The sequence below is a fragment of the Coregonus lavaretus genome (assembly GCF_964263955.1).
Source record: "Coregonus lavaretus genome assembly, chromosome: 8".
NCBI classification, from domain to species: domain Eukaryota; kingdom Metazoa; phylum Chordata; class Actinopteri; order Salmoniformes; family Salmonidae; genus Coregonus; species Coregonus lavaretus.
Genome location: NC_139995.1, coordinates 52,049,880 through 52,072,379, shown reverse-complemented (window position 1 = coordinate 52,072,379; position 22,500 = coordinate 52,049,880). Strand labels below are relative to the sequence as shown.

Sequence of the window (22,500 nt, the reverse complement as noted above, 5' to 3'; positions counted from 1 at the left end):
TGATTAGGACTGTGGCGGTCACGAAATATCATCAGCCGGTGATTGTCAAGCAAATAACTGTCGGTCTAACGGTGATTGACCGTTAATTAACATAAACACATTTAGCATCTCCTGGCTTCCACACATAGCCTACAAGCCACTGATGCAGACCTTTTAAAAAGTCTAATAAATCCATGTAATTTAGCCTACACCATCACAATAAATCCATTATCTATTTTAGACAGGTCTAAAGAAGCATGATATGAAGAAAATGTAGTCTATTTCAGAAGAACAGAATATCATATTCTGAGTTGTCCTTTTGTTAGGTCCTGATTTGGCTTTGCCAAATGGCTGTGGGCTACACTAGTTGAAGAATATAATTGAACAAAGCTGAATAAAATAGAAAGGATATTTTCTCCAAATGATTTGAGGGAGTGCATTCGGCTATTCTGTGTTGAGCAGTTAACAAATAAATAGGTACTCCTATATGCTTAATTTAGAGTTATTCATGTAACTTTAGTTGTTCTACAAACGTTGGGCTATATGTTTTGATTTTTAATACATTGTAAGGCTGCATGATGCGACTCTAATGATGATTTGAAAAAAGTCGCTTGAAAGGCATGAGCTCCGCTTTGTTTTTTGTGCAGGCTGTACACACTTCATCAGTCTCTCATTCACAATTTGACTTGATAATGCCTCGAATTTCACGGTGGCATCCCCTTTGTGTGGCCGTAATGCACCCTAAAAAAATCCATGCCTTTTGCCGCCAGTGGCCGTTGTGCCCTTGGCCCGGAGTGCTGCGTTGTGCCCTTCTCCCTGAGTGCTGCGCGCTCCGAAGCACCTCTCAATCACGTAGCTCTCCATCACGTGATCGGGTCTTTCTCACAGGCTACAAGTGAAGACAGACACATCGGGTATTCTGAGGTGCATATTGAAGATATTGGATGAAATGCCCACATTTACTTTTCGTCAGCCAACAAGATGAGTAGGCCTAAAAAAAAAAAAAAGTTGACCTATTCTATTCTGTGCGAGAAATGCATATTCCAAACTTAGTCTGGGACAGTTGGGGATATGAAAGATCCCAAATTAATACAACCACTGGCATCCCAAAACTTTTTTTACGCAATGTGGCTGACACAACAGATCAGAATGTTTAGCTTAAAATGTTGATAACCTATTAGGCTATTTCTTCACATTATAAATGCAAGCAATGCGCACACGGCAGTAGGCTATAAGCGCAAATATTCCATTAGCGGGAAAACACCATTATCAAAAGTAACCGCAAATACGATTATGCATGTAATGCTTTTATTATAAAGGTGCATTTTTATGGTGAAAATTATCTTCCCCAAACTTGAAACTCATGCGCTGCTTATGTATGCCAGTTAGGCTCTACACCCCTTGTAAAGGCGACTATGATTCGAAAAAGTCACAAAAAATATTGTCACCCATCAGACTATTCTTGATTTAATCTTGTCTTTATATATACTAAATAATATGTGTGAAATTTGTTTTGATTTAAAATGGACCATTATCATGCGCCTGTCTCCAAACAGGGGCAGCGGGAAAAAATACGTAATCTATGCACTTAAATAGCGAATGGAGGATGCTTTTCCCGTGGTTTATTTTCATGCCAGCCACGTAGGCTATACTCCTGTTGTAAAGATAAGCAATGTGCTTAATATTAGGAAAGTTGAGAAATAAATATAGTAAGCCTATAGAAAGCTGATTCTCTTTTTAATAGAGGCCATCAAAACTCTGTTTTCTCACGCAATTGCATAGCTTATAGAAATGTTCCGCAACATGAGCTCATGGGCTCTCATGAAGTGTTTGATTAGATTTTCGAAAACATTTGCATTGATGTCAGAGTGATTAGAGGGACAATAGAGTGCTGAGTACCAGGCAGTTAGCAAGTTTGGTAGGCTACTAATGACCAGCAGCAGCATCAGAGCTTGGAGAAGCCTAGTTACCTTGACTAAACGGTCACGTGGAATTTTACTGCCTTCATGACTCGTGACCCTGGTGTGGCGGTAATACGGTCACCGCAACAGCCCTAAGTCTGATGCAACAGATCAGAACGTTTAGCTTAAAATGTTGATAAACTATTATTTCTTCACATTACAAGCGCAGCAATGCACACAAGGCAGTAGGCTATGCGCGAATGTTTGTTCCATAATGCAATTAGCGGGAAAACACTGTTGTCAAAAGGGCACTGCACATGCGAGCGGTTTCATGTGACAGAGATGAAAATATCCGTTAGAAATGTAGAAAGAGAGGAGATCTAATATGCTACTTTGAAGCAAGGTAAGACATGCCTCATAATATGTATTAAAACGTTCAGGTTTCAAACAATTAATTATATGTTTTAAAAATGTTGCCGTTTGATGCCGCGTTCAAAACAACTGGGAACTTGGAAATCTCCGACTTCAGTGCGTTCAAAACAACTGGGAACTTGGAAATCTCCGACTTCAGTGCGTTCAAAACAACTGGGAACTGGGAAATCTCAGACTTCAGTGCGTTCAAAACAACTGGGAACTGGGAAGTCTCAGACTTCAGTGCGTTCTCTCTATTTCGCTACTCTCTCTCTTTCCATCCTTAATTAGCAACAGGCCCGAGTGTGCTTATAATTACATGCACTTCCTCATTCCCCCGTTCTCCACTTAAGACCCTTACCCCCCTCCTTACCCGCCTCTCACCGCCTTCCTAGGGCCTCTCGACACATATGTTGTCTGTCAGTTAAGCGCCGGTCTCTTTTTCTGCTGGACGGATGTGAGATTTTCAACGCTGGGCAAACCTGAATGACTGCCTTCTTTTAATGCGATACAGAGTCCATATGGTGCGCTGCTGAGCCCCATAAAAGAAGAGAATAGTTTATAGTCATGTTTCACACTTCCGAGCTCTCTCTCTTTCTTTCCAAGGTATCCGCCACCACGGTGATAAGGAGGGAGGGAGAGAGCTCGAGGAGGAGGAGAAGTTGGGGAGCCTCGTAAATTAAGAAAATTCATCTCTGATATGTTTTCAGACAGTCGGGGTTCTGAAAGATGAGGGAGCGCTAACCCGTGGAAAAAGAGCTGATTTTCACCGTCTGAAAAACCGAGCAATAACAGCGAGAAATGTGCCTGGTTGGAAGATTTATGTACAGGTCTCATGAGGGTAGCTCTTAAAAAGACTACTATTTCAGGCCCCCATGTTGCAAAGTTACTCAAAAGCCCAATAAAACTTGCGCAACCCATGTAGCTTGTTAAGTCAACGCATACAACTTCATTGTTACTTGGGAACGACTGAAAGGCAATAAATTAAATTAAATCCCAATTTCCTTTTTGTATGACAAACGTCTTGCCGTTACATATTCAATGCAAATTATTTAATTTTTTCCATTCTAATTATGCTACCATCTACTTGCAGTTTCTCATTATTTGTTTGCATATTTGCGTTATGATTACTTTATTAAATACTAGACAATGACGTCCAAAGATTTCTGAGAGAATTGTAATTATAATCCTCTGTGCCAGAAGCTCCTCTACGCTTCATGAAAGGAATTGGGGCTCTGTCTTAAATGGCAGCCTATCCCCTATATAGTGCACTACTTTGACAAGAGCCCATAGAGGCCCGGTCAAAAGTAGTGCACTCTATAGTGAGTAGGGTGCCATTTGGGATGCACACTAGCTGTTACCTTCAATACAAACATCTGGTTTTTCCACTCCTGATTTCATGACTAATTATACGCAGTCCTTGAGTCATTGTAAACCTCCTCCGAACATCAAAGGCCTTGTGAGGAGGACAAAGAGGAACACTGTAGCAGCACAGGCCTGGATTCAGTTATGAATATTCACAGCACAGGGAGAGAAGGAAAGATAGATGGGGGGGGGGAAGAGAGAGAAGGGGGGAGAAGGGGGGAGAGAGAGAGAGAGAGAGAGAGAGAGAGAGAGAGAGAGAGAGAGAGAGAGAGAGAGAGAGCGGGCGAGAGGAGGTAGGTGTTACCTTGAGGAAGGGAATGACGAAGGGCCTCAGGGGAAAGTTGGTGGCCTCTTGGAGCCGCGAGTGGAACTCCTCGATGGTGACCGTTGAATTCTGGGACACACAGAGGAGAGATCAGCCAATCACAGTTCACCTCTCAAGGTTCAATTTATTTGTCTCCAACACTGAGCTTGACATTGTGCGTGTTCCAGATCAACTACATTGCAGTCGGCAGCTGCCACACTGAGTCCATTTGTCGATCAGTCAAAATAGATGCTCTCAGACATGAGGATAGACTTTAATCACCAGAGAAATAACTATATGGCACCAAAAGTCAGTTTCCCTTTCAACTGTCAATCAACCTGTGCATCAAGATGTGCAACAGATGATACGTAGATAGGTATTATCTGGAGCACAGGACTCAATATGTTGCAGATGGGGCCTGTCAAAACCAATACTGTGGGTCCATTTGGGCCACGTACACTGAATATATGCCCATGTTCCTTTGAATGAAAACATCTGACGAAATAAAATACAGCCTAACATAAATAACACATACCGTCTTTTCAATTTTTGGCATATATTTGTAATGGTATTGAAAGCAACATATATATGTTTAAATATTTAATTCTACATATATCACTTCAATTCGATTTGATTAAATTCAGTTAAACTAATTTCAAACCTCGAATCGCATCTCAAATCAAATGCCACACGTCGACATATCAATACAGAATAATGCTAAGTGACAATGTTTTACGGGCGTTTCCATATAGCGTCCGAAAACGTTTTATCAACCACTCACCACGAGGGCCAGCACCAGGTTGCGGACGCTCTCTCCGATCTCGGGCGAGATGTCGTTGCCGAACTGCTGCAGCGTCGTCAGGAAGCGTTTGAGCTTGCTGAGCTGCCGGGCGCCGCACGTGGCCGGGAGCTGCTGATTGGCCAGCGAGGAGGAAGAGGAGGAGCTAGGCCCATTGCTGTAGCGCTGGGGCGGCGAGGGCACAGCGTTTAAGGTGGGTGGGGAGTGGTGGATACCATTGGTCACTGGAAGGAGGGAAGAGGCGGGATGGGGAGGGAGAGGAGCGAATGAGAGGTCGGCGTATGACGTCAAAAAGGTTTATCAAATGCGGTCCGACGTGGGAGGTAGTTCTTCGACTGGAAACGCTACAGAGGGACAATACATATCACATTCATAATAGAATCACCAGATCTTTCATATGGTATCCTTATTTACACCTATCTGATCTAGGCCGGGTTACTGTACAGGCCTTTGTGATAACAAAGGGGCTTTATAAATACATTTGATTGATATATGACCATAAAGTAAAGCAGACAAAGAAAGGAAGCCGTTTGGATATATCAGAATACACACTGCCCAAATGAATCTATCGTTTACCACACTGCTCCTCTATGGGGAGCTAGTTGTGGTAGGAGACATAACGTCACTGAAGTTGACTGTCAATGAAGCACAAATTGAATCCTGTACTTTCTTCTTCACTTCCTGGTTTATGGGTACACTTCCTGCTGTACTTCCTGGTCGCCGGTCCACCCATCAGGGCCTCATTGACTTGAATGGGGATGACTGTTCCAGTCATTCTATTTCTATGGTAAGAGTGCCAATATCTGTGGTACTCACGAGTGGTGGAGGAGAAGGATGCTGGCCGGGGTCCGCTGGGGTTGACGGAGGGCAGGGGCGGCATGGTGGCGCTGCTGCTGCTATTGGTGGGGACTGGTCTGGGGACTGGTCTGGAATGAGTCTTGACATCCACAGGAGAGCCGGGCATGGCAGGGGACTTCTTCTCTCCACTGTCTGAGGAGGGGGAGAGAGAGAGGGGAGGGAGGGAGAGAGAGGGGGAAGGGGGAGAGAGAGGGGGGAAAGGGGGAGAGAGAAGGGGCAGGGGGAGAGAGAGAGGGGGAGGGAGGGGGAGAGAGGGGAGGGAGGGAGAGAGAGGGGGAGGGAGGGGGAGAGAGTGGGGTGAGGAAGGGGGAGAGAGAGGGGAGGGACAGGGTCAATAGGTGCATGACAGAGATGTTTTGTAGTCGAGGTGTTCTTACAGGCACACGCACACGTATGTACGTACGCACGCACGCACACACACGTACATACACACACACACTCACTCATGTACGTACACACACACACACACACGCATATGCGTACACACACACGCTAATGTGTAGAAGTGGTTTGCAGTCTGGTTTCCATCATCAGCCACTCAAGTTACAAACACACATAAACACACACTATCCTCAGCCTCAGTGTGTGTGTGCGTGCATCGAGGTGCTTTTTCCATGACATAGACCAGGGATGGGCAACTCTGATGGAGTGGAACTCATCATGAGGGGCCGCAGTGGGTCTGCGTACCCACATTCATATCCCACATCCGTTTCCCATTTGTATCAAGAATGGTCCACCACCCAAAGGACATCCAGCCAACTTGACACAACTGTGGGAAGCATTGGAATCAACATGGGCCAGTATCCCTGTGGAACACTTTCGACACCTTGTAGAGTCCATGCCCCGACAAATTCAGACTTTTCTGAGGGCGAAAGGGGGGGATGCAACTCAATATTAGGAAGGTGTACACCCTTTTGCCCTCAGAACAGCTTCAGTTCGTCAGGGCATGGACTCTACAAGGTGTCGAAAGCGTCTATCTGGCCCACCCTCTGAATGGCACATACACAATCCATGTCTCAATTGTCTCACGGCTTAAAATTCCTTCTTTAACCTGTCTCCTCCCCTTCATCTACACTGATTGAAGTGGATTTAACAGGTGACATCAATACGGGATCATAGCTTTCACCTGGATTCACCTGGTCAGTCTGTCATGGAAAGAGCAGGTGTTCTTAATGTTTTGTCCACTATGTGTGCGCGTTAAGAAGAGTGACTCAACATTTCCAGACTCAATGTAGAGACTCTGCAAGTCCTCACCTTTGTCATGGAAGAAAACAGCAGCAGAACCTCCCCCTTCTCCACCCGCCTCCACCCCCACGCCAACCCCCTTCTGCCCCTGGTAGAGAAACCAGATGTCTTTGGGGTCTAGCCTTGCCTTGAGATCCTCAACCCCTCCATTGAGATCCATGGCTAATGAAGAAAAGCCATTGTGTGTTGTGGAGAAGAATGGCCCTTCATGGAGCCAGTGGGGCCAGGGCCGAAGAGAGAGGGGGAGAAGGAAAAGGGGGCGGGTGCTATTTCACGCTTTACTAACGAGATCGCAAAAGCTTTTGAATGTTAAACGCATACTTCTCAATATGCCACGGCCAATTAATGAAATGAATGGGACCACCAGATCAGGGGATGGGGAGAGAGAGAGAGAGAGGGAGATGGTAATAATCTTTAGATCAGAGGGCATCTTCGTTAGTCCAGATCCCATGTAGACTGGGTCTTGTCTCTATTTGGAGTGGATCAGATGCTTCCAACTGCTTTTAGACAGACGATTAATAGACAAGCAGTTTTTAAGGGTCAAAGGTCGGGTGAGAGGTTCCTTGGTTTTAGGGCTTTTCTTTAGGGTGGGACTATTATGCTCTTTTGATGTCATGAACTGAGTGTCTGCCTTCATACACAAACATATGAATGCAACAGCCAGTACTTAAATTTTGATGGAGAGCAATATGGCATTTAATATGCCAGCATGTGATGATTGTGGTCCTCTGTAGCTCAATTGGTAGAGCATGGCGCTTGTAACGCCAGGGTAGTGGGTTCGATCCCCGGGACCACCCATACGTAAAAATGTATGCACACATGACTGTAAGTTGCTTTGGATAAAAGCGTCTGCTAAATGGCATATTATTATTATTATAAACAATTAGGGTAAAAACTAGGAAATCAAAAAACAGGACACTTCAGGATGTGGTTCCACTGTGGACTCTCGATGAGTTATTTGGCATGTTGAAATAAACAATACGCCTCATGACTTGGTGGTTCCTTTAGAAAAGGATAAACAACAAAGGTATATGCTTGTGTACACTGTAAAAAAAAAAGTACAGTTGTTTCAACTAAGTATTATTATATATATTTATTTTTTAGTTGGCCTAAACTTAGCTCTAACAAAAATTCAGTCAACTTAAAATTATGTGTTTGTTCAAATTGTCTCATATGTTCATTTAACTACAAATTATTATTTGGGCATCTTACCTAAAAAAAAAAAAGGCTGTGAAACTACTTACACACAGTGCTACAATGTTTTCAACTTACATATTTGACACACATGATTACATTGTGCATGTTCATTTATACAGTAATTCATATTCAACATGTCCTCATCTGGGATTTGCACTCACAAACTCTTCGTTCACTTTTGCACTTCAAAGTAAATCTTAGCTCTGTTAAAAGTAATCTCAATAAAAAATATTTTATTTATCATAGTGATTAAGGAGTAACATTCAAATATGCCCTACCAACATTAAGACAACTATACAGAAACCCCCAAAATCGCTTAAATAAGAAAATCTAATCCGATTTTTGCCAGCAGGAAGATCGGCGAAGCCATGAACCAAGAGGTTGTGAGTTCAACTATCAGGTGAGGACATGTTGAATGCATGTCAACATGGATCAAATATGTAGTTGAAAACATTGTATGATAAAAGCACTGTGTGTGCAACCAGTTGCACAGCCTTTTTTAGTTAAGATGCCCAAATAACAATGTATAGTTGAATGAACATATGAGACAAGTTGAGCAAACACATTTTAAATTTATTGAAGTTGGAGCTGTTCAGGTAACACTTGGACCGAAAAGTTGAGTAAACAAAAGAAAAGGCTTTGGAACCAGTTATTGAATAATAATGAATTGAAACTATTTATTTTAATTTTTTTACAGTGTAAGTCTTTTGAATGAATAAAGCCAGCACACATATTTCCACACAACAGCGAGGGTTGACCTGAACTCTCGGGCTTGCAGCTTTGACTCTAATCTCCCTTAATTTCTCCCTTCTTCTTGTCCTCCTCGCTCTCCTTCTCTCCATCCCCCTCTCTCTCTCTCTCCGCACCCCGTGGTCTGCCTACTATCGCTCCACCTGTTCAGGAGGGCTATACACAGCCATTTGGGCTTCTGTCTCACACACGCACGGGCATAGTGACGGGCACACACACGCACGGGCACACACACATACACACCGTGCCAGCACTTGGCAGGGAGCAGCCTAAAGCACGCACACTGGTTCCAATGCTCCACACACTCCTCCTGGTCAGGAAATGAGGATGACGTCTCAATAACACGATCCATGGGATGTATAGCTTCATAACAACAATATCCATATTAATGAGGATGACGTCTCAATAACATGATCCATGGGACGTATAGCTTCATAACAACAATATCAATATTAATGAGGATGACGTCTCAATAACATGATCCATGGGACGTATAGCTTCATAACAACAATATCAATATTAATGAGGATGACATCTCAATAACATGATCCATGGGACGTATAGCTTTATAACAACAATATCAATATTAATGAGGATGACGTCTCAATAACATGATCCATGTTACGTATAGCTTTATAACAACAATATCAATATTAATGAGGATGACGTCTCAATAACATGATCCATGGGACGCATAGCTTCATAACAACAATATCAATATTAATGAGGATGACGTCTCAATAACATGATCCATGGGACGCATAGCTTTATAACAACAATATCAATATTAATGAGGATGACGTCTCAATAACATGATCCATGGGACGCATAGCTTTATAACAACAATATCAATATTAATGAGGATGACGTCTCAATAACACGATCCATGGGACGTATTGTCACGCCCTGACTCAGGGGACGCTTATATGTTGAGTCAGGGTGTGTATATTCTATGTTGTGTAGCTCTATGTTTATATTCTAGTATGGGTATTTCTATGTTGGCCGGTGTGGTTCCCAATCAGAGGCAGCTGTCGCTCGTTGTCTCTGATTGGGGACCATACTTAGGCAGCCTATTGGCACGATTGAGTTGTGGGATCTTGTTCCGTGTTGAGGTATGTTGTTTGTGTCGAACCTTGGACTTCACGTTTCGTTTCGTTTATTGTTTTGTCAAGTGTTTATTAAGTTTAAATAAACATGTATGCATATCACGCTGCGCCTTGGTCTGACCCGTCTGTAAGCGAGCGTGACAGAAGATCCCACCAAACGAGGACCAAGCAGCGTGTCCAGGAGCAGACAGCCTGGACCTGGGAGGAGATCCTGGACGGTAAGGGATCCTGGACTTGGGAGGAGATTCAGGCTGGGATGGATCGCCGTCCTTGGGAGGAGACAGTGGAGGCCCGGTATAGAGAGGAGAAACGGCGCAAACAGTGCCGACGACGGAGACCCAATAGGCAACATCAAGATAAAAAAATTTTTTGGGGGGGGCACACGGTGTGGACGATGAGGCAGCAGGAGGCCGTTAAAGGGCGGGTCTGCAGGTTAGGAGAGGAGGCCACCATGTTACGGGGGCTATTGGTTCAGAGGGAGCAGGAGTTATTCGGTCAGAGGGAGGCGCTACAGGAGGCTAAAAGGGAGAAGGAAAGTGTAGAGGCACGGCGAGAGGAGCTGGTTAGGCAGCAGAAGGAGCGGGGGTTAATAAAGGAACCCAGTCCCGCTCCTCGCACCAAGCAAGTGGTGCGTGTCGCCAGTCCGGTCCGACCCGTTCCTGCTCCCCGCACTAAGCCAGTGGTGCGTGTTCCCAGTACGGCCCGACCCGTTCCTGCTCCTCGCACCAAGCCAGTACGGCCCGACCCGTTCCTGCTCCTCGCACCAAGCCAGTGGTGCGCGTCGCCAGCCCGGCCCGGCCTGTTCCTGCTCCTCGCACCAAGCCAGTGGTGCGCGTCGCCAGCCCGGCCCGGCCTGTTCCTGCTCCTCGCACCAAGCCAGTGGTGCGCGTCGCCAGCCCGGTCCGGCCCGTTCCTGCTCCCCGCACTAAGCCAGTGGTGCGTGTTCCCAGTACGGCCCGACCCGTTCCTGCTCCCCGCACTAAGCCAGTGGTGCGTGTTCCCAGTACGGCCCGACCCGTTCCTGCTCCTCGCACCAAGCCAGTGGTGCGCGTCGCCAGCCCGGCCCGGCCTGTTCCTGCTCCTCGCACCAAGCCAGTGGTGCGCGTCGCCAGCCCGGCCCAGCCCGGCCTGTTCCTGCTCCTCGCACCAAGCCTGTGGTGCGCGTCGCCAGCCCGGTCCGGCCCGTTCCTGCTCCCCGCACTAAGCCAGTGGTGCGTGTTCCCAGTACGGCCCGACCCGTTCCTGCTCCTCGCACCAAGCCAGTGGTGCACGTCGCCAGCCCGGCCCAGCCTGTTCCTGCTCCTCGCACCAAGCCAGTGGTGCGCGTCGCCAGCCCGGCCCGGCCTGTTCCTGCTCCTCGCACCAAGCCAGTGGTGCGCGTCGCCAGCCCGGTCCGGCCCGTTCCTGCTCCCCGCACTAAGCCAGTGGTGCGTGTTCCCAGTACGGCCCGACCTGTTCCTGCTCCCCGCACTAAGCCAGTGGTGCGTGTTCCCAGTACGGCCCGGCCTGTTCCTGCTCCTCGCACCAAACCAGTGGTGCGCGTCGCCAGCCCGGCCCGGCCTGTTCCTGCTCCTCGCACCAAGCCAGTGGTGCGCGTCGCCAGCCCGGCCCGGCCTGTTCCTGCCCCTCGCACCAAGCCAGTGGTGCGCGTCGCCAGCCCGGCCCGGCCTGTTTCTGCCCCTCGCACCAAGCCAGTGGTGCGCGTAGCCAGCCCGGTCCGGCCTGTTCCTGCTCCTCGCACCAAGCCAGTGGTGCGCGTCGCCAGCCCGGTCCGGCCTGTTCCTGCCCCTCGCACCAAGCCAGTGGTGCGCGTCGCCAGCCCGGTCCGGCCTGTTCCTGTCCCTCGCACCAAGCCAGTGGTGCGCGTCGCCAGCCCGGCCCGGCCTGTTCCTGCCCCTCGCACCAAGCCAGTGGTGCGCGTCGCCAGCCCGGCCTGTTCCTGCTCCTCGCACCAAGCCAGTGGTGCGTGTGTCCAGTCCAGCACGGCCCGTGCCTGTTCCACCGGTGCCTGGTCCGGCACCGGTCAGCTGCTCCACTCCGGAGCCAGAGCAGTGCGCTCCACCGGTGCCCAGTCCAGCTCCGGTCAGCGGCTCCACTCCGGAGCCAGAGCAGTCCGCTCCACCGGTGCCTGATCCAGCTCCGGTCAGCGGCTCCACTCCGGAGCCAGAGCAGTCCGCTCCACCGGTGCCCAGTCCATCTCCGGTCAGCGGCTCCAGTCCGGAGTCTGAGTAGTCCGCTCCACCGGTGCCTGGTCCAGCTCCGGTCAGCGGCTCCAGTCCAGACCCAGACGTCAGCCCCTCTCCAGGTTCGGGGTCTCCCACACCAGGGTCCAGACAGGGCTTGGAGTATAGTGGGAGGAAGGAGAGGGGAAGCAGCGCGCCGAGGTCCAGACCAGACCAGGGGCGCAACAGGGAGGCGAAGAGTGAGAGGTCGTCACGCCCTGAGCCGGATCCGCCTCCGAGGCGGAATGCCCACCCGGCCCCTACCCTGTTATGTTTATGTTGTGCGGTCGGAGTCCGCACCTTTGGGGGGGGGGGGGGGGGTACTGTCACGCCCGCCCTGACTTAGGGGACGCTTATATGTTGAGTCAGGGTGTGTATATTCTATGTTGTGTAGTTCTATGTTTATATTCTAGTATGTGTATTTCTATGTTGGCCGGTGTGGTTCCCAATCAGAGGCAGCTGTCGCTCGTTGTCTCTGATTGGGGACCATACTTAGGCAGCCTATTGGCACGATTGAGTTGTGGGATCTTGTTCCGTGTAAGGTATGTTGTTTGTGTCTACCTTGGACTTCACGTTTCGTTTCGTTTGTTGTTTTGTCGAGTGTTTATTAAGTTTAAATAAACATGTATGCATATCACGCTGCGCCTTGGTCTGACCCGTCTATGAACGAACGTGACACGTATAGCTTCATAATAACAATATCAATATTAACGAGGATGACGTCTGAATCACGCACACACACTGACTAACACACGCAGACATGCATGCAAGCCCACACACACACATTAGTGATGGGGGAAAAAACGATACAGTTACATATCGGGAGAAATTTGTTTTTACGGTATATCGTATTGTTTTGACAATATCGTAATATTATTTTTGCGCTAGTTGGCTGTACCGGCACCAAAACTCCAGTATGTTTCCTTCATAGCTTGTTCTCCATCTTCTTTTTAAATAGGGAGCCAATTTGCTTTCAGCACTTTTATTTCCATGACTGATGAAATCTCATTTTCTCCTGCTCTCTCGTCTCTCTGCAGCAGACATATTGTGAGCAATATGTTTGAAACATCGAATCGCAATCAATTCACAGTATCGTATCGCAATACATATAGAATCGTGAGAATCGTAATACACATTGTGTAAGTATTGAGATAATATCGTATCGCGAGGTCCCTGGCAATTCCCAGCCTTAACACACACACTGACTAACACGCGCACATACACACACACATTATTCGGGTATAAAGAATATGGTCTGGTGTCAGCTCAGCGACACACCTATGTTTACAGGATGTGTGTCTAGCTGGTCTGAGTGCCACCTGTCACCATATCCCTGATACGGATGAACAAAAAGCATACAGAAAGAGTAAGTAACGAGAAAGAAAAGGAAAAAGTAGCCTGAAAAGTCATGCTGTAGTGTAGACATTACCCGAAGCTGTTTCACACATATGGTTAAGATTAAAAATAAATAAATACATTCTGTGTAAAGGAGAGTAGAATAGAATCCAATAGAATAGGGCTAGATAAGAGTAGAATAGAATCCAATAGAATAGGGCTAGATAAGAGTAGAATAGAATCCATTAGAATAGGGCTAGATAAGAGTAGAATAGAATCCAATAGAATAGGGCTAGATAAGAGTAGAATAGAATCCAATAGAATAGGGCTAGATAAGAGTAGAATAGAATCCATTAGAATAGGGCTAGATACGAGTAGAATAGAATCCAATAGAATAGGGCTAGATAAGAGTAGATTCATATTTACCTTGTTATAAAGGTAAGTGGGGACCATGTCAGAAAAGTGAAAATATAAAGCACTTCGAAAGCATTTGAAATGTGTTGTTATAAAGAAATATCTCTGATTTTGTTATTAAACACTTCCTCTTAAATCTTTCATCTTAATTTCTTCTTGATAGATAGATATCTATTGTGCTCCTCTCCTGTACACCAGGTGTCTCCAATCTCCCTCTCTAATAAGCATGCAATCTAACAGCTGTGGATAGGGAGAGAGGGAGAGAGAGACATGATAGAGAGAGAGAGAAAGATAGAGAGAGAGAGAGAGAGAGAGAGAGAGAGAGAGAGAGAGAGAGAGAGAGAGAGAGAAGAGAGAGAGAGAGAGAGAGAGAGAAGAGAGAGAGAGAGAGAGAGAGAGAGAGAGAGAGAGAGAGAGAGAGAGAGAGAGAGGGAGGGATGTTTTGAGAAACAGATGAAGCGGTGAACTGGAATGACCGCCACATCCTCCCTACTACGGTGTATTCCCACAAGGCCAGTAAAAGAGTCACTACATTTAATAACTAGATCAAACGTGACATGTCTGTGTGTCTTAAGGGTAATTGTGTTATGTTTGAGTGGGTAATCAGATGAAAAATGCAGATATAAGAAAAAAGGTTGAGGAATGTTTGTGTGATAAGAGTGAGAACCTGTGTGGTACTGACAATTTGACAAGACTTTCAACTATAGGTCGTCAGAGGAGGATCAAAAACATATTATCATGTAGTTTCATGATCTAAATTCAGTGTAGAAGACCCATGCTGTCAGTTCACTGCCCCTAAACACATGCACACACACACTTAGACACTGTCATGGGGGATGGAGTGAGAGGAGAGGAGAGGCACCACTTATCACTGTCTGACAGCTTCCTCTGAACACACACACACACACACACCCACACAAACACACGCACACACACACACACACGCACACTCACGCCCCTCCTACAGGCCCTCCTGTAGCTCAGTTGGTAGAGCATGGCGCTTGCAACGCCAGGGTTGTGGGTTCGATTCCCACGGGGGGGGGCCAGTATGAAACATGTATGCACTCACTAACTGTAAGTCGCTCTGGATAAGAGCGTCTGCTAAATGACTAAAATGTAAATGTAAGTCACAACTCAGGGACATTTCCTGGCGTGTGGCCATTCCGACCCACACATAGTCAACCTTGATGTTGTAACTCAAGGACACCTGACAGACAATGTGACCGTACAACAACAAGAACAACAGCACCAATGTCTGAAACAACAAATGGAGAAGCGCTTCTGTAAAGAGTCAAAATGACTAGCCTTTTGCTTCACAAAAGACACGTAGAGAGCTTCTAAAATACTAATTCTGCTTGTGATTTTAGAAAGATACATTTCCATCAAAAGGCCTCGGTAGTTCAGAGCTCTGAATGCTTAAATCCATATTAAACTAATTACAACACAGAAAAGAAGCATTGCACCCGCCTACCTTCCGCCCCGCACTCCCACCAACAAAACACTCAGGAGAGAGAGAGTGAGAGAGAGTGAGAAAGAGGGAGAAAGAAGGAGAGTCAAAGAGGACAAGAACAGAGGAAGAAGCCTGCCCACAAAGCCAAGGACACAAAAGGGTTAAGCTATCGGCCCCTTAGCACCACCACCAGTACCGTTGTTGCCTCGATCCCCCCGCCCCCGGCCCCCTCCCTCAGTCCCCCCTCCTCCATATGGATCTAATCGGGCAAGAGGCTGGCCAGCTGGGACCCCCAACAGTCACCTGTGAAGGAGACAGAAGGGCCCTGGCTCCCCCAGCCAAGGGCAGAAACACAATACTGTGTTCCAAGGGAAGCAGAGGAGGGGGGAGGGAGGGATAGAGAGGGAGATAGAGGGAGGGAGAGGGGGGTAGAGGGAGGGAGGAGGGGATAGAGGGAGGGAGGAGGGGAGGGAGGGAGAGGGGGGTAGAGGGAGGGAGGAGGGGATAGAGGGAATGAGGAGGGGAGGGAGAGGGGGGTAGAGGGAGGTTAAAGACATAAGGCACTGAATGCAGCATGGTGAGAGTGGACTGGAAACAAAGCCTGCACCTGGTCTCTGCCTGTCCACACACATTGACAATACAGATCACATCTGTTACACTCTCTCTCCCTCTCTCTCTCTCTGTCTGTGTGTCTGTCTCCTACAAATACACACACACAAGCACATACACACATTGGCACTAGGACACACACGAGCACACAAACACATACTGTCAGGCAGAGCCATCCTCGTGTCCTCCACAGCTAAGCAACAGGTTTCAACAACTCCCCCATGACAACTCCCCATGACAACTCCCCCATGACAACTCCCCATGACAACTCCCCATGACAACTCTCCCCATGACAACTCCCCATGACAACTCCTCCATGACAACTCCCCCATGACAACTCCCCATGACAACTCTCCCCATGACAACTCCCCATGACAACTCCCCATGACAACTCCTCCATGACAACTCCCCCATGACAACTCCCCATGACAACTCTCCCCATGACAACTCTCCCCATGACAACTGGCTAAACAAAGGCTTAGCGCTCCTATATCGGGGCTGTGTGTGTGTGTGTGTGTGTGTGTGTGTGTGTGTGTGTGTGTGTGGTTTCAGCTTTTCAATGAGGCACACGATGCTAGCTCCATTCAGCTCATTTGAATAACTCCAATCGACAACTCCAATCGGCCAATGGAGTTTTTTATTATAACCTCCCCATTGTCCAATCATCAGGGGCTGTTAAAATATAATTGACAATCTACAGACAGGTAAATATTATCTATAATTCTCTGTGGGGCCTTGGTCCAAGAAATCCTGCCTGACTTAAGACCAGAGCCCTGTAGTCTCCAGTCAAAACTAGTGCACTATGTAGGGTATAGGGGGCAATTTTGGGCAAGTCTGTTGGAAAAGAAACAACAGGGAAAATAAATCAGTCTGCATGTTAGAGGCGCCATGAAGGGAGAGGGAAGGAGAGAAAGGGAGAGGGAAGGAGAGAAAGAGAGGGAAGGAGAGAAAGAGAGAGGGAAGGAGAGAAAGAGAGAGAGGGAGAGAAAAACAGGATGAGAAAAGTACTGTTTTCACTTGGTTTCATCAGAAAGGCAAGACTGTCAAGCGGCCATGCTGCGTCCCAAATGGTACCCTATTCCCTATATAGTGCACTACCTTCGACCAGAGCCCTATGGGCCTTAGTCAACAGTAGTGCACTAAATATGGAACAGGGTGTCATTTTGAACGAAGCCTCAAATGGCCAGGCTGCGTGTTTGTGTTGGCTGGCCTTACTCTCCAGCCCGCAGCAGACTACATAGCTGGCCCCGGCCCAACGTCAACAGAGTACCTTTGTGTGTGTGTATGTATGTGTGTGTGAGTAAGTAACAGATGTGTCTTCAACGTGAGCCCATCACGTTTCTCAGAGACGGAGAGATGGGAGAAGAGAGAAGGAGAAAGCGAGAAGGCTTCTTCTGACAGACCAGCACTCTTCACCCTCAAAAATACAGTCTATAACCTCGTCACTCAGTGACAAAAATACAAACGGCTGTCCTGGCTGGAGCCTGTAAAAAAATGACTGCAGAGATGGAATAGCACTTACTGGCACTGAATGACAGAGAGAGAGAGCGCGAGAGAGAGAGACAGAGAGAGAGAGAGAGAGAGAGAGAGAGAGAGAGAGAGACAGAGAGAGAGAGAGAGAGAGAGAGAGAACGAGAGTCAAAGAGGACAATAACAGAGAGAGAAGCAGAAAACAGAGGAATGTACGGCGGACAGACGGCAGCTATAAAAGAGTGGCCCCATGAAAAAAGTAGAATTCAAAGAGCAGGGAAGGAACGGGCGATTGGGAGAGACGACTCGTAAATGCTGTAGTGCCCGAGGGAAAGGAAGTCAGCGCTCTGGGTTTGAATGGCCCTCCACACACCCTATTCCCTATATAATGGCCAGAGGGCTCTGTTCAAAAGTAGTGCACTATATAGGGAATAGGGCTCCATTTGGGACTCCGTCCTCGGCCCCTATTCAATCCCAATTGATCATAATTTCTGTGACATTCTTCTCTTCACAGAGACAATGGAGGTTTGCGTTCATATTGTGCAGCTGGTTGTCATTCTGTTCCACCGAGTACTGTTGCATATGATGAATGCAGGAATCCATATAACGTACATTGTATTCTTGCATTGCAGAAGGACTGATGTTCTCAGCTTAGGCCTAGACCCAGAAACCTGGTTAACGGATTTGATTGAACAAGGTAATTTTTAAGTAAATCTCTATGGACTGCTTTATCATTCAACAAGTCCTCTGATATGCTAGTATCTTGGTCATGTTCGAAACGGTGTCAGACACACACATATGTCTGCAACCGATGGCTCCATTGTAATTTGGTGACCCATTCCAGAGTGACACACCCACCTGCGTCACTGAGCAGTCAGATGGAGTGTGTGTGTTTGTGTTTGTGTGTGTGTTTGTGTTTCTGTGTGTGTGTGTGTGTGTGTGGAGAGAGGAGTGTAGGCTACCAGGTGTCCCAGGGTCTAATTGGAAATTCAGGGAACACACACACACCTGAACAAAACAAAAGCTTGCCCAATAAAACAAAAATCACACAGTGGATAAAGAATAGTGACATAATTCCAATAATCCCCACCCTTCATCCATCCCCATAAAAAAAAGAAAAAAAAAGAAAACTTTGTTCCCACACCAGCAGCACCCAGTAGAACAGGGTTACAGCCCTTCTCACCTCTCCGTGACTAACTGATTTTCTTGCTCATCAATCAGCCGAGTCCCCGCCACCCTGATGTCTCTTTCAACTCCAGCCTGAGCCCATGAAAAACTATCTTGACACTGTCGTAAACCAGAGAGTAATAGATGCTTGTGAGCTCTACTGTCATTTGAAGGGTCAGACAAACCGGCTCCTATTCATTACGAACCGCCTGACATTCCACTTAACCTGCCAACCTTGACAGCACTAGTTTGTTTTATCATGTCGGACATGAACGAAGTCAGAGACAAAGGCAGCTCCGAGGCAAAAGCATGTGTTGTTTGACATTAGTCTACTATAGCAGACACAGGCAGCGTTGGCCATAAAACTGGATGCGAGCTTTGGGACGTTAGGAACAAGAGAGACTAGTAAGGCAAGCTCGTTTGAGACCAGGTGTGAAGAGGGAGGCTTACTGTGAACGGCTCCACCAAGGCAAAGAGGTCATTCAAAGCCAGATGTTCAATACGCCACAGGCCATGTTTAATGCATTAAAAAGGCTTGGTTTCCACAACGCCGATTATGACGGTGGAATACTTGCACTTTGACAGAGGGAAAATGTCAAAAGATGAGTAATAAAAGTGATAAATAGAGTCACATATGGCAGACGTTGGGATTTTACCCCCTGAAGACAATTCAACATTTAAAACATCTTAAATGGTTGGGAACAAGCCAGGAGAATGGAGAGCATGTGTGTAAAACATTGCAGTGAAATTTTGGCCTTGTAACCTACTGTCTTGCATTGAAGTGTAGTCTACAGGCATTTTCACATTATTCTGCAATGAAGTGTAGTCTACAGGCATTTTCACATTATTCTGCATTGAAGTGTAGTCTACAGGCATTTTCACATTATTCTGCATTGAAGTGTAGTCTACAGGCATTTTCACATTATTCTGCATTGAAGTGTAGTCTACAGGCATTTTCACATTATTCTGCATTGAAGTGTAGTCTACAGGCATTTTCACATTATTCTGCATTGAAGTGTAGTCTACAGGCATTTTCACATTATTCTGCATTGAAGTGTAGTCTACAGGCATTTTCACATTATTCTGCATTGAAGTGTAGTCTACAGGCATTTTCACATTATTCTGCATTGAAGTGTAGTCTACAGGCATTTTCACATTATTCTGCAATGAAGTGTAGTCTACAGGCATTTTCACATTATTCTGCATTGAAGTGTAGTCTACAGGCATTTTCTTACTCTTCTCTCTGCAACTTCAACATAAACCCCTTCACCTATAAGGACTGAGGGTGGAGTGAATAAAAACACACATGGAGACATTGAACTATTTCCACACACAGTTCTCCATTAGGCATCAGCCAGCCATGTGTGCCCCAGAGTAGGCCCATGTATGCACTCATCCACTGGGGCTGAGCAGTGGGTTAGTCAGACCTAATGCTCTGTGAGAGACATAACAGTGGGTTAGTCAGACCTAATGCTCTGTGAGAGACTTAACAGTGGGTTAGTCAGACCTAATGCTCTGTGAGAGACATAACAGTGGGTTAGTCAGTCCTAATGCTCTGTGAGAGACATAACAGTGGGTTAGTCAGACCTAATGCTCTGTGAGAGACATAACAGTGGGTTAGTCAGTCCTAATGCTCTGTGAGAGACATAACAGTGGGTTAGTCAGACCTAATGCTCTGTGAGAGACATAACAGTGGGTTAGTCAGTCCTAATGCTCTGTGAGAGACATAACAGTGGGTTAGTCAGTCCTAATGCTCTGTGAGAGACAGATAACAGTGGGTTAGTCAGTCCTAATGCTCTGTGAGAGACAGATAACAGTGGGTTAGTCAGTCCTAATGCTCTGTGAGAGACAGATAACAGTGGGTTAGTCAGTCCTAATGCTCTGTGAGAGACAGATAACAGTGGGTTAGTCAGTCCTAATGCTCTGTGAGAGACAGATAACAGTGGGTTAGTCAGTCCTAATGCTCTGTGAGAGACAGATAACAGTGGGTTAGTCAGTCCTAATAGTGAGAGACAGATAAGGACAACAAAGGGCGAGGCCAGCTGTGCTTAGAACAATGTAGAAAGTGAGTGAGATGAGCTTGGGATCAAATCAAATCAAATTGTATTGGTCACATACACACGTTTAGCAGATGTTATTGCGGGTGTAGCGAAATGCTTATGTTTCTAGCTCCAACAGTGCAGTAATATCTAACAATTCACAACAATACACAAATCTAAAAGTAAAAGAATGGAATTAAGAAATATATAAATATTAGGACGAGCAATGTCGGAGTGGCATAGACTAAAATACAGTAGAATAGAATACAGTATATACATATGAGATGAGTAAAGCAAAAAATATTTAAACATGATTAAAGTGACTAGTGTTCCATTAAATCAAATCAAATTGTATTTGTCACATAGACGTGTTTAGCAGATGTTATTACGGGTGTAGCGAAATGCTTGTGCTTCTAGCTCCGACAGTGCAGTAATATCTAACAAGTAATATCTAACAATTTCACAGCATATACCCAATACACACAAATCTAAGTAAGGAATGGAATTTAAGAATATATACATATATGGACAAGCAATGACAGAGATACAGTAGACTAAGATACAGTAGAATACTATAGAATACAGTATATACATATGAGATGAGTAATGCAAGATATGGAAACATTATTAAAGTGACTAGTGTTCCATTTCTTAAAGTGGCCAGTGATTTCAATAGGCAGCAGCAGCCTCTATTGTGCTAGTGATGGCTATTTAACAGACTGATGGCCTTGAGATAGAAGCTTTCCACCTTCTCCACTGCGGTCCCGTCGATGTGGATAGGGGGGTGCACCCTCTGCTGTTTCCTGAAGTCCACAATCAGCTCCTTTGTTTTGTTGACATTGAATGAGAGATTATTTTCCTGCCACCACACTCCCAGGGCCTCGTCATTGTTGGTAATCAGGCCTACTACTGTTGTGTCGTCTGCAAACTTGATGATTGAGTTGGAGGCGTGCGTGGCCATGCACTCATGGGTGAACAGGGAGTACAGGAGGGGGCTGAGCACGCACCCTTGTGGGGCCCCAGTGTTGAGGATCAGCAAAGTGGAGGTGTTGATTCCTACCTTCACCACCTGGGGACGGCCCGTCAGGAAGTCCAGGACCCAGTTGCACAGGGCGGGGTTCAGACCCAGGGCCCCGAGCTTAATGATGAGCTTGGAGGGTACTATGGTGTTGAATGCTGAGCAATAGTCAATGAAAGGCAATCTTACATAGGTATTCCTCTTGTCCAGATGGGATAGGGCAGTGTGCAGTGCGATGGCGATTGCATCGTCTGTGGATCTATTGGGGCGGTAAGAAATTGAAGTGGGTCTAGGGTGTCAGGTAAGGTAGAGGTGATATGATCCTTAACTAGCCTCTCAAAGGACTTCATGATGACAGAAGTGAGTGCTATGGGGCGATAGTCATTTAGTTCAGTTACCTTTGCTTTCTTGGGTACAGGAACGATGGTGGACATCTTGAAGCAAGTGGGGACAGCAGAGAGATTGAATATGTCCGTAAACACTCCAGCCAGCTGGTCTGTGCATGCTCTGAGGACGCGGCTAGGGATGCCGTCTGGGCCGGCAGCCTTGCGAGGGTTAACACGCTTAAATGTCTTCCTCACGTCGGCCACGGAGAAGGAGAGCCCACAGTCCTTGGTTGCGGGCCGCATCGGTAGCACTGTGTTATCCTCAAAGCAGATGAAGAAGGTGTCCGCGATGTGGCTGTTTCCCCTTTGTAGTCCATAATTGTCTGTAGACCCTGCCATATACGTCTCGTGTCTGAGAGGTTGAATTGCGACTCCACTTTGTCTCTATACTGACGTTTTGCCTGTTTGATTGCCGTACGGAGGGAATAACTACACTGTTTGTATTCTGCCATATTCCCAGTCACCTTGCCATGGT

At 46.7% G+C, this 22,500-nt stretch overlaps 1 protein-coding gene across 2 annotated transcripts in view; it reads right to left on the bottom strand.

Annotated features, from left to right (window-relative positions):
- LOC311133238 (protein CBFA2T2-like) overlaps nt 1-22,500 on the bottom strand; it is a 65,777-nt gene that overhangs the window by 20,206 nt on the left and 23,071 nt on the right. For both annotated transcript variants that reach the window (XM_084166724.1, XM_084166725.1), the window contains exons 2-4: nt 5,576-5,749; nt 4,742-4,983; nt 3,961-4,050 (exon numbers count right to left, since the gene is read on the bottom strand). In XM_084166724.1, coding sequence (XP_084022850.1) covers nt 3,961-4,050; nt 4,742-4,983; nt 5,576-5,749 — 506 coding nt within the window. The remainder of the gene's footprint in view (nt 1-3,960; nt 4,051-4,741; nt 4,984-5,575; nt 5,750-22,500) is intronic.